The following is a 17,413-nucleotide window of genomic DNA, read 5'->3' on the forward strand; positions in this document are numbered from 1 at the left end:
AGGAGAATCCAAGACCTCAGTGCCTTCCGCCGTGCCCTTAAAACTTTCTTTTTTCAGCAAGCCCGGCTGGCTTAACATATTTTTTAACATATTTTTAATTGGTTTGTTATCTTAAATTGGGGCCAAATTAATATATATCCTTTTAACTGTTTTTTTAATGTTTGTATTGTATGTTTTTATCTAGCTGTACACTGCCCTGAGTCCCTCGGGAGAAGGTGCGGTATATAAATTCGAAATAAAATATAATAAAATAAAATAAAAAGTGCTTTTTTTCAGGAGGCAACTGGACTTTCTTGCTTTTTTTCTTTTGAAGACGTTTCACTTCTTATCAAAGAAGAGCTTGTAGTACAGTGGACTAAAGCACTGTGATTAACATCTGCTGCTTGCAATTACTGCAAGTTCAAATCTCACCAGGCTCAAGGTTGACTCAGCCTTCCATCCTTTCAAAGGTAGGTGAAATGAGGACCCAGTTTGTGGGGGCAATAAGCTGACTTTGTATAAATATACAAAAGTATGAAGGCGATTGCTTAACGCCTTGTAAGCCGCCCTGAGTCTCCGGAGAAGGGCGGCATATAAATTAAAGCAAAAAAAAAAAAAAAAAGAAGAAGAAGAAGAAGCTTCCTCAGTTCTGAGGGGACGGTGGGGAATAAAAGGATTTATACTCCTTGCAGACAGATGATAATTTGAATCCTTTTAGAGCCGTGATGGCAAACCTGTGGCATGTGTGCCACAGGTGGCAGGTGGAGCAATGTCTATGGGCACATGAGCGTTGCCCCTAGCTCAGCTCCAGAGCACATGCATGTGCCAGCCAGCTGATTTTCAGGCCTTCTGTGCCCACCAGAGGTCGGGAAACAGGCCGTTTCCGGCCTCCGGAGGGCCTCCAGGGGGGTGGGAAAGACTGTTTTCTCCCTCCCCAGACTCCAAAAAAGCCTCTGGAGCCTGGGGAGGGCAAAAAACAGGCCTACCGGGCCCACTGTGCCATTGTGTGCCAAAGGTGGGGGGAGCACAGGGGGGGGGTCACGTGGGCATGAATGGGGGGGGACGCATTGAATTATGGGTGTGGGCACATGGGCACGTGACACCCCCCCACGCTCCCCACCACTTTTGGCACACGACGGCAAAAAGGTTAGCCATCACTGTTTTAGAGGGTCCTTGAAGCCCTTGGAGGTTTATCTGTCTCCTCAGGGTCTACTACTACTCACTACTCAGGAGACCCCGAGGACGCAGATAAAACCTCCAAGGGCTTCAACAACGTTTGATAACTTTTATTGCCACCGTTGTTAAGTGACCACTGCGGTCGTTAAGTTGGCAACGTGGTTGTGGAGTGAATCTGGCTTCCCCGTTGCTGGTCAGAAGGTCGCAAAAGGGATGCAACCGTCATAAATATGAGTCAGTTGTTAAGCATCTGAGCGTAAATCACATGACCATGGGGATGCTGCAACGGTCGTAAGTGTGATAAATGGTCATAAGTCACTTTTTTCAGCGCCGTTGTAACTTTGAACCGTCACTAAATGAAGTGTTGTAAGTCGAGGACTACCTGTATTATGAAGCACTAACAAAAATTATCCCTTAAACAGGGCCTTTTAAAGACTAAAAAAGGCTGGGAATAGAATGCTCATGTCAGCATCCCCTCATACATACATTCTTCTTGCCTCATCCTATATAAAAATGCAATTTTTCTCCATTATTTTCTTCCCATTGAAGTTAATATTTTAGTAAATGGGGCAGGGGTGAAATCCAATTTTTTTTACTACCGGTTCTGTGGCCGTGGTTTGGTGGGTGTGGCTTGGTGGGTGTGGCAGGGGAAGGATACTGCAAAATCCCCATTCCCTCCCCACTCCTAAGGATATTGCAAAATCTCCATTCCTACCTGACTCGGGGGCCAACCAGAGGTGGTATTTGCCGGTTTTCCAGAACCTGTTAGAACCTTTGGTGGGAAGGTAACAGTGTTCTGTGCGCCTTTGGTATTTAGTCTTGCCGGCCAAATGACCACGGAGACGTCTTCTGACAGCGCTGGCTTTGAAACACCACCCCCTAGAGTCAGGAACGACTAGCATGTATGTGCGAGGCGAACCTTTACCTTTATCTTTAGTCTAGAGAAAAGAAGGACTAGGGGGGACATGATCAGTAGTGGGTTGCCTCTGGTTCGCACCAGTTCTATAGAACCGGTAATAAAACCGGCGGGAGGCTCCGCCCACCGACCATCTAGGAGTCTCTGGAGGCTGGGCAAAAAACATCACTTCCTGTCCCACCGGGAGTTGGGAAATGGGCGGTTTCAGGCCTCCGGAGGGCCTCCGAGGGAGTGGGGAAGGCTGTTTTCGCCCTCCCCAGATGCATAGAGAGGATCTAGAGCCAGGTGAGGAAGAAAAACAGGCCTTCCCCACCCCCTCCAGGCCCTCCGGAGGCAGGAAACAGCCTGTTTCCCTACTTCTGGTGGGCCCAGAAGGTCCGAAAATCAGCTGGCTGGCGCGCGCATGCACACCAGAGCTGAGCTGGTGTGCCCACTGATATGGCTACACGTGCCACCTGTGGCACGTGTGCCATAGGTTCACCATCACGGGTATAGGATCTCCTGCTCGAGCAGGGGGATGGACTAGAAGACCTCCAAGGTCCTTTCCAGCTCTATTCTGACTTATACCTCTTTAACTGTCTGGTTTGGTACCTGTCCCAAACAGGACCAGTACAGACTTCAAGAAAAACCAACTGCAACCAGCCTGCCTTCCATTGAGGATCTGTACACTGCACGAGCCAGAAAGAGGGCTGAAAAAATATCTACAGACCCCTCGCATCCCAGACATAAACTGTTTCAACTCCTCCCTTCAGGGCGCCACTACAGAGCATTGCAAGCCAAAACAACTAGACACAGGGACAGTTTTTTCCCTCGTGTCATGACTCCGCTGAACACCTAATTCCCACAGCACTAAGGATGTTTATCCATGTAGTAGGGCTGCATTGCTATTATCCTTTCCTATTATCTTCTCCTATTGGTATCTTACGATTAAGATTACTTTGTTGTTTGTTGTTTATATGTACACTTAGAGTTTATGCACGAGAGACAAATTCCTTGTGTGTCCAATTACACTTGGCCAATAAAGAATATTGTGTATTGTAAACTTGGCTGAGTTGTGCAGTTGCTTCTGCAGAAGTGAAATATATATACTGAGGCAAGATTTCTTAGTTTTAAGATTTCTTAATTTGTCTCTGACCGGCTAATAACATACATGTTAGGACAAAGTTCATTCTTCTTGTTTCCTTTGTAACATTTGATATCATCAATATAGGATGGGCTATCAAGAGGAATTGTGAGTTTGTGTGATTACAGAATGGTGATGGGAGATTGTCCTACAATATTTGAAAATGAGTCTTCTTGTTATTTTAAGGAGGACTGGAGAATATGAAGTTACAGGGCTTCAGGCAGGGGTGAAATCCAGCAGGTTCTGACAGGTTCTGGAGAACCGGTAGCATAAATTTTGAGCAGTTCGGAGAACCGGCAAATGCCACCTCTGGCTGGCCCCAGAGTGGGGTGGGAATGGAGATTCTGCAATATCCTTCCTTCCCCAGGGGGAAGGATATTGCAAAATCTCCATTCCCACCCCACTTTGGAGCCAGCCAGAGGTGGTATTTGCCAGTTCTCTGAACTACTCAAAATTCCCGCTACCGGATCTCCAGAACCTGTTTGAACCTGCTGTATTTCACCCCTGCCCTACACTGTTTCTGACAGATGGCAGTCTTCTTGAAAGCCTCCAGTGATGATTCTCCCACAACTTCTGTTCCATGGGCTGATTGTTCTCACTGTCAGAAAATTTCTCCTCATTTCCAGGTTGAATCTCTCCTTGTTCAGTTTCCATCCATTATTCCTTGTCTGACCTTCGGGTGCTTTGGAAAATTGTTTGACCCCCCCCTCCACTTTGTGACAGCTCCTCAAGTATTGGAACAATGCTATCCTGTCTTCCCTGGTCCTTCTCTTCACTAGACTAGCCATGATCCCCTAATGAGAGGTGGGTTTCAGCCGGCTCTAACCGGTTCTGGAGAACCGGTAGCGAAAATTTTGAGTAGTTTGGAGAACCGGTAGTAAAAATTCTGATGGCCCCACCCCCATCTATTCTCTGCCTCCCAAATCCCAGCTGATTGGGAGGAAATGGGGATTTTACAGTACCCTTTCCCTGGAGTGGGGTGAGTGGGAATGGAGATTTTACAGTATTCTTCCTCTGGAGTGGTGAGGGAATGGGGATTTTACAGTATCCTTCCACTGGAGTGGGGAGGGAATGGAGGGTTTTGCAGTAACCTTTCCCTGGAGTGGAGTGGGTGGGAATGGATATTTTACAGTATCCTTTCCCTGGAGTGGGGTGGGTGGGAATGGAGATTTTACAGTATCCTTCCTCTGGAGTGGGGAGGGAATGGGGATTTTACAGTATCCTTCCTCTGGAGTGGGGAGGGAATGGGGATTTTGCAGTATCCTTCCCCTGGAATGGGGTGGGAATGGAGATTTTACAGTATCCTTCCCCTGGAATGGGATGAGAATGGAGATTTTACAGCATCCGTCCTCTGAAGTAGGGAGGGAGTGGGGATTTTACAGTATCCTTCCTCTGGAGTGGGGAGGGAATGGGGATTTTGCAGTATCCTTCCCCTGGAACGGGGTGGGAATGGAGATTTTACAGTATCCTCCCCCTGGAATGGGGTGGGACTGGAGATTTTACAGTATCCTCCCCCTGGAATGGGGTGGGACTGGAGATTTTACAATATCCTTCCCCCCCCAAGCTACGCCCACCAAGCTATGCCACGCCCACAGAACCGGTAGTAAAAAAAAACTGAATTCCACCACTGCCCCTAAACATCTTGGTTGCTCTTCTCTGCACTCTAGTTTCTAGAGTCTATACATCATGGACATGGTTAATGATTTCAGTATCTCAGGCCATGGTGAGAATTTTCTGCCCAAAGTGGTTTCCATGCCCACATTCAGCTGCCACTTTCCCTCGCAAATTACAGATTTTTCTCTCATGCTGGCTGGAGGATTCTGGGAGTTGAAGTCCACAAGCCTTAAAGCTGCCCAGTTTGGAGACCTCGGCTATAAGACATTCAGCCCAACGGACGCGGCAGCCAGCGCATGCGTGCAGGGGCTCTCTCGCGCAGGCCGGGGAAGAGAGGCGGGGCTTCTCGACTCCTCCAGCCAGTAGCTGCCGAGGCTTCCGACGACCGGATGTTGTGATTGTGACTGTTCCTGTCCCTCCCCTTCCGGGGGAGCTCGACGGGCGCTTCCTCCCGGCGGTTCTGAGGGAAAAGATTTCAGCGAGTCTTTTTTTTTTCTTTTCCTTTTTTTGGGGCCCGGGCGGCGGCGGCGGCGGTTGTGGTGGCCGCTTGGGCTGACCGTCTCCCTCGCTTGGCTTCCCGGCTCTCGCGTCTCCTCTCTCTCTCTGTCTCTCCTCCGAAGGGGCCTCGGGAAGAGTCACCGTGGCCCGGCCTCGGTCATGGCGGACTTCGACGAGATTTACGAGGAAGAGGAAGACGAGGAGCGGGCCTTGGAGGAGCAGCTGCTGAAGCACTCGCCGGACCCGGTGGTGGTGCGCGGCTCGGGCCATGTGACCGTGTAAGCAAGGGCCGCGGAGAAGGGCGAAGAGGGCGGCGGGCGCTAGAAGGCCGGGCGGGCAAGCCTTCCCGGGGCTGCTCCTCCTCCTCCTCATCCCTCGTCCCCAGCCGGGCTTCTTTTAATCCGGTTTGAGGAAACCGGCCTCTCCTTTCCATACAAGCCCATCCGTAGTGAAGGACCGCCCGCTAAGAAGGCTCTTCATTCCGTTACAAAAGCCCCGGAGAAGGAGAGAGAGAGAAAAAAAAACCCTCTGCATTCCGGAATTTCCCTCATGTTTTTGCTAAGCGGTGTTGTTGTTGTTGTTGTTTTTCTTTCCCTTCCCCCTTTTTTTTCCTTCCGCCGCTTTTAACGATTCCCCCACGAAAGCGGATTGATTCTTTGGGCTGTTGTTCCTTGGATGCGGGTAGTCCTCGACTTGCGACCCCAGCGGAGCCCCAAAGTTTCTGTTGCTAAGGGAGACGGAAGGGAGGTTTTTGCCCCGCGTGACGCCTTTTTTTTCCCTACCTTAGGGTGTAGGGAGATATATGTGTGTGTTTGAAGCATGTCTACATGTCTGTTGCCCCATGTTATGATTTTTCTTTGTACATTAGGGTGTAGGGAGATATATGTGTGTGTTTGAAGCATGTCTACATGTCTGTTGCCCCATTTTACAACTTTTCTATGTACGTTAGGATGTAGGTAGATACATGTGTATGTATGAAGCGTGTCTACTTGTGTGTCTACTTTTCTATGTAGAGTGTGGGCAGATATATGTGTATCTATGAAGCATGCCTACATGTGTGTTGACCCATTTTACAACTTCTTTCTATGTTAAGGTGTAGGGAGATATATGTGTATGTATGAAGCATGTTTACATGTGTGTTGACCCATTTTACAACTTTTCTATGTACGTTAGGATGTAGGTAGATACATGTGTATGTATGAAGCGTGTCTACTTGTGTGTTGACCCATTTTACAATTTTTCTTTGTACGGTTATAGAGTGTAGGCAGATATATGTGTAGCTATGAAGCATGCCTATATGTGTGCTGACCCATTTTACAACTTCTTCCTACGTTAGGGTATAGGGAGATATGTGTGTGTGTTTGAAGTGTGTCTACATGTCTGTTGCCCCATGTTATGATTTTTCTTTGTACATTAGGGCGTAGGTAGGTATATGTGTATGTATGTAGTGTGGACGTATGTGTTGACCCATTTTACAACTTTTCTATGTACGTTAGGATGTAGGTAGATACATGTGTATGTATGAAGCGTGTCTACTTGTGTGTCTACTTTTCTATGTAGGGTGTGGGCAGATATATGTGTATCTATGAAGCATGCCTATATGTGTGCTGACCCATTTTACAACTTCTTCCTACGTTAGGGTGTAGGGAGATATATGTGTATGTATGAAGCATGTTTACATGTGTGTTGATCCATTTTACAGCTTTTCTTTGTACGTTAGGGTGTAGGTATATATATGTGTATGTATGAAGCATGTTTACATGTGTGTTGACCCATTTTACAGCTTTTCTTTGTACGTTAGGGTGTAGGTAGTTGTATGTGTCTGTATGTAGTGTGTCTACAGGTGTGTTATGTGTGTGTGCACTTTTGAGAGCAGGCAACAGAATTTCATTTTCAATGGGTGCCAGAGGGACCACAGGAAAAGAAATGACAATAAAGGTGTTCTTGTCTTATCTTGCCATGTTTGTTAAGTGAATCACTTCAGTTGTTAAGTTAGTAACATGGTTATTAAGTGAATCTGGCTTCCCCATTGACTTTGTTGGTCAGAAGGTCGCAAAAGGGGATCACATGATTTTGGGATAGTGCAACTGTCATAAATATGAGTCAGTTGTTAAGCATCTGAGCGTAAATCACATGACCATGGGGATGCTGCAATGGTCGTAAGTATGAAAAATGATCATGTCACTTTTTTCAATGCCGTTGTAACTTTGAACGGTCACTAAGCAAACTGTTGTAAGTCGAGGACTACTTGTATTATGAAGCACTAACAAAAATTATCTCTTAAACAGGGCCTTTTAAAGACTGAAAAGGCTGGGAATAGAATGCTCATGTCAGCATCCCCTCATACTTCTTGCTTCATCCTATATAAAAGTGTAATTTTTCTCCATTATTTTCTTCCCAAACTTCATGTTTGCTCATTTTTCTCCATCTCTTCTTTTGAATTACTAAAATCAAACATAAAATACTGTAATTAGAATTTGCTGAATCTTTATCTGTTCCTGTCCTCCACTTTTCCTCTCCTTTGGTTTTAGAGCAGGTAAATCAGATTAGATCAAAATACTGAGTATTGTATTTGCTCCATATTCAATTGGCAATTTATTCAAGTGCATTGTGATGCACAAATACTAGAGAATTGTTAGTTGGCGTAGGACTTACATTTTTCATATTTCTTGTAGGAATGTTTTGGAGTACAGATAATCCTCGACTTAAAACCAGTCACTTAACAACCATTCGAAGTTAAAACAGACACCCCTCCCCGCAAATGGTACTTGCAACCTAGATTCGAAGTTCCAATGTTCTCCCTCTCCCTACAGTAATGCAACCACATTTGGAGAATTTGGCAACGGGTGCCCTGCGGTCATGTGATTATGATTTATGATGTTTTTTTGCTGGAAACTGACATTTACTTCTAGTTTTGGCAAAAAAAAGAGGCCATTATAGACAATGCGTTTGCTTAACAACAGCTTCATTGGCTTAAAAATTGCCGCAAAAAGCATAAGATCATGTCAATCACATAGGTGTCTTGACCGATAACCGTCATGACATATGATGAAAATTCCAGGCTCCATTATCCTCATAAGTCACACACTAACTGTACTCTTCAGTAGTATATTAAATCTCACGACCTGAAGGCAAAAGTTCCTTTGCTATATGCTATCTTAAAATCCTGGAAAAAGAGTGTTTGGTTTAAGAAATTGCAGATAAGTATACAATTTTGCTATTGTATACAAAACATTATTTCATATAGCTAGTGAAGATTCATGTAGTAGATTACAGGATCTAATTTACCTGGGCTGATACCGAAAAAGCTCAGTAGGGTCAAACTGGGCTAGTACTTGGATAGAGACCATTATGAATTTCAGAGTTGTAGATTAAAAAGTTTTTTTTAAAAAAAAAAAAAAAAAGAAGGCAATGCAGAGGTAAATGTCTTCTGTATTGCTGAATCTGTCCATGTTGAATTTATCTTGAAGGAAACTTTACTTAAAATGATTTGAGTCATTTTGTTTAAGATTCAGAGTATATATTACATATACCCATATACACTTCCATTCAAATTATCCTCTGCAAAGCTTTAAGAGTGACCATATGATTTGTCTGATTGTTTAGTTCAGGCCAAGGGAATATTAGATTATACACTACTACTATGCTTGTAAATTGAATTCCTTTTTGGGGTTTTGGTATGTTGTGTATGTTCATTGTGTGGACTTATTTGTAAAAATAATAATAGCAGGATATAAAGAAAAGAAAACAAACAAGCAAACAAGAAATCATAGTGTCTGGGTCAGTAAGGGATGACTAAGGCAGCATATAAAGAATTAAAACAACATAATTAGGACTTGTCAGGTAAAAGAATGCTTGGAATATATAGCAACAGCAATACTATAGCTTTACTATAGTAAAAACTTAATGCTTCTGTTAATCACAGCCTTGACCTACTCATGTAATAACAAGTTTGACCTTTTTTGTAAGGCATGAAGAATTCCCTTTAATATATAGCTTCTAAATAGGACATGCTTGGTTATTTCAACATGATTGCCCTCATTATATGGAATGTTTTTTCTTATGAACTTGGACTTATTTCTTGTGGCTTTATTAGTATTGTTTCTCATGATCCTTAGCTGAAACACTTTCAGGAAACTAATCAGTGTAAGAAATAGTGCAAAATTATAGATTTAGTGTGAATTGTTTGAAATTATTCTGGAAAATGACTAATTTAAATTATTGATTTAAATCATATTTGCAGTACTTGACAGTTATTGCAAATAAAGTACAATATCTTGCAACTAAATATGCTCTTAATATCTAGGAGCATAGTAAACATTGTAAGCAGCCCATTTACCTGTTGTGTAAAATATTTGTGAAAGTGAGTTTGAGGGATTACCTTAAAATGATTTTCTGTTTTGCTGGGTATATATTCAATGACTAGTAACATATATCTTTATCTAATTCATTTATTAAAAGTCTAGAAAAATACATGGTTTATACGCAATATGATATTTCATGTGAGAGTTCAGTTCTTAGGGAATGATAACACTGAAAACAATGGTAATAAAAATTTGAGTAAAATATTCCAAAACTAAGTTATCTGCTACTAACTTCAAACTGAAAGTTACTGGGCTGACAAGACAGTGGGCAAAGAGAATGTGAATTATATAATTTCAGTTTTTCAAAATGTACAAGGAGGTTAATAGTGAAAATGGGGAAATCATTTTTTTAATGAAGAAGTAAGAATACCCAGGAATAATAAAATAGTTTGCTCGAATGCTCGCTGAAATAAAAAAAAAAACATCTTAATAGAGTCACAAAATTATGTGAAGGAAGTTTAAGGTTAAAATTACCGTATTTTTCGCACTATAAGATGCACCAGACCATAAGATGCACATTAGCTTTAGAGGAGGAAAACAAGAGAAAAAAAAATCTGCCTCTGCCTCCCAGCATCCATCCGGTATTTATCTGGCTAGTGTCCTTGCAGCAAACAGCCTAGTTAGCTTCAGCACATTATTGCAGCCCTAGCACGTGGCTCATCAGGGCTCCACTCTGTTGCGCCCACCACTGGTCAACTGAGCTGAGCTGCCGCCACCGGCGGGGAACACTGGAACCTTTGCTGCCGAGCAGCTGATTGGCGGTTGGATCGGCCTCCCGGAATATTGCCGATCAGATGTTCTAGGGGGCGGGGATCGCTGCCGTCCCCTAGAACAGCTGATCGGCACTATTCTGGGAGGCCAATCCAACCGCCAATCAGCTACTCGGCAGCAAAGGCTCCAGCATTCCCCGACGCGGCAGTGGTGCCAGGCAGCGGCAGCAAATGCCGCCACCACACCAACATTCCCCCCCACAATATTCGATCTATAAGACACACACACATTTCCACCCATTTTTTGGGGGGAGAAAAGTGCGTCTTATAATGCTAAAAATACGATATATTACTTGGATGCAACTGGCCAGGAAGCCTCTCCTGCATCCCAGCAGCTTTTTTCTATTGATTCAAAGACAAGCAATGAGAGCAGAGAGGAAGACAGGTTTTCCAAGTGAATAGAATGTTTTTTTACTATGACCACTGACTAGAATTACAAATAGAAACACATTTAAAGTAAGTCTTCCAGGTGTCATTTTGGGTTTCTGACATAAACTCCAAAATGCATTTATTTGTAGTTAGAAAAGAACTCACGTTGCCAGAGACCCAGTCATAGGAATTTTTGTTGCAGTGTTTTGCAAGCCAAAAAAGTGTTCATGATAGTAGTCTGACTTTGAGATAACTGAGGTTCATGTCACTTAACCGTGTCAGCCTTATGAAGAATAAATACATTCGACATACCTTCCTAAGGTTAATACCTGAAACTTAATTTCAAAAAAATTAACTTATTGCAAGTGTGTTTTCAAAGGGAATGCTACCCCAATTTAAAAAGTCTGAAATACTGTTCTCTGATTCAGTTTCCACAAAAAGTTTGGTCTGTTAGCCACAGCATCTTTTGTTGATGCCAGAAATTATTCAGATCCTGGATATACTTGGTAGCTTGTGAAAAATGGGAAGAATAGACTACTAGTTCTTGATGACATTCTTTAGCAATAATTGTCTGGTTCAGGCTGTTCAAGCAGATATTTATAAGTTAGAATTTGTTTATGTATTTATTCAACTTATATGTCGTCCATCTCACTAGGTGGTTTATAATCATTATGGGTTTGAAGCCCTGCTCTTTCACATTTGAAGTGGACAGTTTTTATCATTTTGGATGTACTGTTTGTTGAGCTGAATAAAATCCTTGATTATATGTGTTTTGTAGTTGAGTAGTTGTCCAACTTTCTAGGGGTGGAAATGCTTAAATATCCTAAATATCTATTACTAGAATACTTGCTCTTTTTATCTACCCTGATAATTATTTGCAAAGTGTATTGCAAACCAGGATCTTTTTTTAAAGTTGTATTTACTATATTTGACATAATAGCCCCTTCCTTTTACTACCCTATTGCTGCTTTATTGTCTTGGAGCACAGCTGTTTGTTTATGTGACACTTACTATTCTTACGTCTCCATGGGATGCAAATAGATACCACAGAAATTCTCTTATACTGTTCCATAGCATGGTTATCTTCTGGACATTTGGTCAAAAGGAATGATAAAGCTTGCCACAAATTCTACCTGCAAAAAGGAAATATAAAGAGGAGTGAATATAAACAATATAAAGGTTTTGTACTGTATCCATGTTATGCATTTGTACTGTTCTGTCCAACACTAATTGGGTATATAAATATTTCTTATTTTTTCTCCAACAAATATATGTCTTGATTCTTTGAAGTTGCCATGGAGGAAAATATATTGAAGACCTGAAAAAAATACTTTTTTAATTGAAGCCCTACTTCAGTTTTCTTAAGAATAGATAACACATACCATTTTTCATATAAGATTTTCTATTACTAATGCTGTATAATTAATCATGATGCTTGTTCTTAGTGGGTAAGGAAATTTTGAATTATAAGATCATCGGAACCAGGTCATCCCTAGAATTGAGTTTCAGTGTTGGCTGAGAATAGGTATAAACTGTAAGCATATGCTAGTTGTGTACTTCACTGTTGATATAAAATGTAACATTTGTCTTCAGGGGGATTTGTCCTTAGGATATCTTTTAAAAGTCATTTATAAACTAAACGGTTCCTTATAAATTGTTGGGATATCCTTTGGGCTTATTTATTTCTTTAACAACTTTCGATTGAAAAAGTTTCTCCAGAATGACCTGTAATGATGACATCTTTTCCCTCAACCTTACAGCCAAGATGACCGGTGAAAACTTTAAAAGGCACCGAGAAGGAAGAGAAGGCGGCAATGTTTTTAGTTACCAAGTTCTTGTAGCAATCAGCTTAAGCGGCCTGGCTCTGGTCTCACAGTGCAGGCAGTCCTCCTTTTTTCCTATCCTCCCTCCGGTAAAGCTTTATGACGTGGCGGCTGCCAGGAGACTGTTGCTGGAGAGGAGCTGGCTGCTCTGTAAGACTGGTATACGGTGGCACAGTTTCCCTTACTGCAGCCTCGTAGATTAGCAGCTGCAAGGTTTTATCACCAAGTCTGCTTAACCTCTTCGATTGCTTAGCATTCTGCACCACAGTGCTGCTGTAATTTTCTATAAGCAAGGTCTTACTCAAATTCACAGTGTCTCCTGTTATGGCTTAGTCCTTGTACCCTCTTCTTGCAGTATAAATTGTACCATTTTAACAGATTCTAGAAAGGTAACGGTAAAGGCTTACTGGAAGTAAAATATGCATACATGTATCTTGCAACATATAAAAAAATTGCAAATTGGGGACTTTTGGGGACTGCAGTCCACCTCATGAAAATAGAGGTTTTGTTTTCATCTGGCAAAAGTTTACACACATACATCAGAAGCTGTGGAATGTTTCATATTTCATGCCTTTGAGCCATGCTGTTTAGTCTGCAAGACAGTTTTGCGAAGCTCAAACGTGTGTGAAATAAGTGCAGCAAGCACATACAATAGTAATCTTGGCCATATTACATTTTTCTAGCTGTCTAATGTTACTTTAACATGTATGGCAAGAAAATGGCTTTTCCCCCTTTCAATGGAGATCCTTTTGCAGAATAGGAGTTTGTTAACAGATAACACTGAACAGTTCAAAGAAACATAAAAGTAAATAAGAAATATAACTGCATGTGTTATATGTATAGCACTACATATAGGTTAAAATTATACCCGGTAACTATTAGAATTACTTCTGATAATTTACTTCAAAATAATTTTTTAAAATTTCATGCTTATTGCTTTTTTAATTAAACAAAGAAAAGGGGAAATGCATTAAAAATGCTTGAACAAAAAATAAAAGAAATATAGCATCCATCAGACCTTCCCCAGACTCCAGAACTGGCCCAAGTTCCTCCCTAACCTCCTCATCATCCGAGTCTGCTGCCAGTTTTGCTGGCAGCTGGCAAGCCACAACACTTAGGACTGTATGTGTGAGTTTGTTTGTAGCTAGAATGGGGGAGGGTCCCTTTATAGACTAGATTCATAGATTGGAAAGTTGTTCCACTGTTGAAATGTTAGGCCAAGTTGCAGTTGAATAAATCATGGTAAACCTTTTATGAAGATGTGAATTGGATAAATTTGATTAAGATGCTGTACAATCATATAGATGTTCACTGAAAAGTAAGTCATACTAAGTTCATTAAAGCATATGTAGCTTTCCTTTAGATGCAATTGCTTTTTAGATTTTTTTTTACCATAAGGCATGAAACATAAGCAGAATAATAACATTGTGGGCTTGTAACATGGAGTTAATAGTGCTTGTAATGTAGGAAGTAAGGCTGTACTGTTATTCAGCACAAACCGAAAACAAAATGGCACAATTTGGAGTGATTGTTAACTCAGTGGACGGTAATAGAGTTGTCAATCTTACCCTTTGATAATAAGTTACTTAAAAGCTTAATGTACTATATAGAAATGCAGCATGATGTGCCCCTGATAAGTGGGAAAAAAGAAACTAAACATGATCATTTAGTGCTTGTTAGCTTTGATGTATAGGACTATTGGATTCAGTGATTTACTAATCTGCTCTCAAATTGAGTGAACTTTGTAATAAAATAAATATTGTTGTTCATAGCACCCAATGTGGTATGAATGTGGAGACAAGAATCAATCTTAATTTGACTATCACTTCACTGTGTCCCATCATCTATCCTTAGAATTTGTAATAGCTTATATATTTGATTGGCTTAGGGACAGTGTTTTGTTTTATGAAAAGATCTATCTATCTATCTATCTATCTATCTATCTATCTATCTATCTATCCATCCATCCATCCATCCATCCATCCATCCATCCATCCATCCCATTGTCCAGAGCAAATCTGGGTGGCTTACAATATAATAAAAGTCCAAATACGAAAACATTAAAGAACATGAACAGGAATTGGATAAAACCAGGAACAACGTACACGAGCGTATATTTTATAGCATGATCGAAATAAGATTTCTTGTGGTAAATTACAATGTACATTTACTGAATGAGTAAAATATTGCTGTGCAAATAATGTAGCCTCCCTAGCCAATTTGAACTAGTGGTTAAGGCACCAGCCAAGAAATTGGGAGATTGTGAGTTTTAGTCCCTTAGGTATGAAAGCCAGATGAGTGATTTTGGCTCAGTCTCTCTCAGCTCAACCTACCTCACAGAGTTGTTGGGAGGAAAATAAGAAGGGATATTAAGTGTACTTGACTTGAGTTATTTATAAAAAAAATAAAGGTGGGATGAAAGCAAATAAATCAAAATCTTTTGTTAGTATACAGCTCTAAATGCTTTGTGAAAGTAAAGCAATTATGAAATTAGTGATTGGGAATTCATGTAAACAGTTTCATTTACTTGGGGATAATTCCTTTCAATCAAACTCTGCAGCTTATTCTATTGTTGGCTGCAGTGGGAAAAAGTAGATGGGGGTTAGAACAATTTGCGAGGGGACAATGGATGGAGCGGCAGTAATAAGATCCTGAGAACTCCATTTCTCTCATTCACATGCCTCATTCATTCTTCTTCCTCTCAAGCACAAATTATTTCTGAAGTAGATCTTGGTCAAATGTTTCAAAGAATGCAGTTTATTTGACTTTTCTCCTTTCTTTTTTTCCTCAACCCCCCCCCCCTTCCTCGAATTCATTCAGACTGAATTACGGTAATCTAAAAATAAAAGCAAGAGAAATGGGAGATAGACAGGTGTTTGCAAGAGACTGGAAAACTAACAGTAAAGCATAATTATAATATCTTTCTGAAGGATGCTACACAGCTCTGTCATTCAGTTTGGCTTTCTGAACTCATGTGCTCTTTGGCTGTTCTTCTTTCATACTCTATATAACAGTGACAACAAATGATCCATGTGGATGTTTTTATGAAGGAGTGACTACAGTAGCTAAAGCCTCTTTCTGAAAGTTCATGGTTGTGTATACCTCTGTGTACTTATTCTGAAACATGACTCTTCAGTTCTTTGTAAGGTCTTCAACACAACTTCTTGTAAGAGAGGAATCAGTGCAATTCTTAAACAATCTGCATAGTGTTTTGTATCTCTCTTCAGTTTCCGATTCCTTTTCTTTTAGTCTCATTTGTTTCTATCATATCCAATTCATCGTTACCTTTGATTATTTCTAGCTTGCTTGGAAGTTCTCATTTTGGATTAAAAATAGATCTTATTTTTTTTTTCTTATTATTTGTTAACATTCTGGACTGAAATTTTTTTTACGGTCTTTTCCTATTTGATTATGGAACTCTGGGTTGAGTCATCATACATGCCTCTTATTGCCAAAGGCTATTGTCCTCTACCTTTCCCTGGGTAGCATGACAGCTTGCTTTGAAAGCATTTGAATGTCTTCTCCTTTGCAATGCTAGCAGTTATCTCATCTCCTGCTTTTGAGTTTTTCCATGCAGAACTGTTATCTATTCCATATTCTCTCAGGTTCTCTTTCATATAAGTTTAATGCAGGAAATAAGGTAGTAAGATCTTTTTTGCCAATGCTGTGAGCAACGTACTTGCAGGCCTTACACATCACTGGATGGATAACACTGGAATCACATCTTCATATAAATAAATAAAAGGGAAATAACACTCACCATCATCACAAAATCTCCAGAATTTTAAAGCCTACAAACTTGAAATTTGCCACGTATGTTCCTCTTGGCTTCTAGGTGCTCACTAAGAAAGGATTTTTTGAAATGACAATAAGAGCATTTGTATTTCCTATATTATGATTAACAGATTAATGCAAAACACAAGCAGAGGAGAGGAGTTTCAGTTTCAGTTTTACTTTCACAGCAGCAAGCAGCTTTACTACAGAACAGTTGAGCTAAGCCACTGCCAGGCTCCTTCCTGTCTGTTCTTGCTCACACAGCAAATACTGTTTCACTTTCCAAACAGCCCCCTGCTAAGGAGTTCTACTTCCTCTCCCCACCTGAAAAGAAGTATGTTCCAAATGCAAAACACAAACAGAGGAGAGGAGTTTCAATTTCAGTTTTACTTTCACAGCAGCAAGCAGAGGATAGGATAGGGGAGTCTTCTGTGGGGCAAGCCTGAGGGAGAGAAGGGGATAGGATAGAAGACATTTCTGTAGGGCAAGGCTGAGGGAGAGAAGGGGGATAGGATAGGATAGGATAGGCTTCTGTGGGACAAGGCTGAGGGAGAGAAGGGGAGAGGAGAGGCCGATCATAACTACTCATTAATTTTCAAGCTGTAAGTGTCGATTTATCAAGCCTGGTCACATAGTTTCATAGCGGAGCACGGGTGTTCAGCTAGTAAACTCAATAATAGGGAGTAGAAAATACAGTGTTCAATCTAATCATCTAGGTTGCATCTGTGTGAAGATTAGGGAATATACCATAAATTACTCATGTCAAATATGTGGACTGAATTTTAAAAAGATAGAATATTCAACAGATGTTGAATAGATCTTGGAGGGAAATGGGTGGTTAAGAAATAAAATACATACATACATACATACATACAACATTGCATTTCAAGTTTATTTTAAGAGCAGTTAGCCTTTTAAACACATACATCTTTTTTAAAATGAAAAATAGAGGTTTTTAAATTGATTGATGTATATTACCCTGTTTCCCCCAAAATAAGACATCCCCT

At 41.0% G+C, this 17,413-nt stretch overlaps 1 protein-coding gene across 1 annotated transcript in view; it reads left to right on the top strand.

Moving 5' to 3' along the window:
- Positions 1 to 5,279: 5,279 nt before the first annotated feature.
- Positions 5,280 to 17,413, top strand: part of CHIC2 (cysteine rich hydrophobic domain 2) — a 31,555-nt gene continuing 19,421 nt past the window's right edge. Inside the window, exon 1 of the mRNA XM_070948321.1 lies at positions 5,280 to 5,584. Coding sequence (XP_070804422.1) covers positions 5,466 to 5,584 — 119 coding nt within the window. The 5' untranslated portion in view covers positions 5,280 to 5,465. The remainder of the gene's footprint in view (positions 5,585 to 17,413) is intronic.

This window comes from Pituophis catenifer, unplaced genomic scaffold, assembly GCF_029215685.1.
Source record: "Pituophis catenifer annectens isolate HBS135680 unplaced genomic scaffold, rPitCat1.0.hap2 SCAF_8, whole genome shotgun sequence".
In the NCBI taxonomy this organism is placed as follows: domain Eukaryota; kingdom Metazoa; phylum Chordata; class Lepidosauria; order Squamata; family Colubridae; genus Pituophis; species Pituophis catenifer.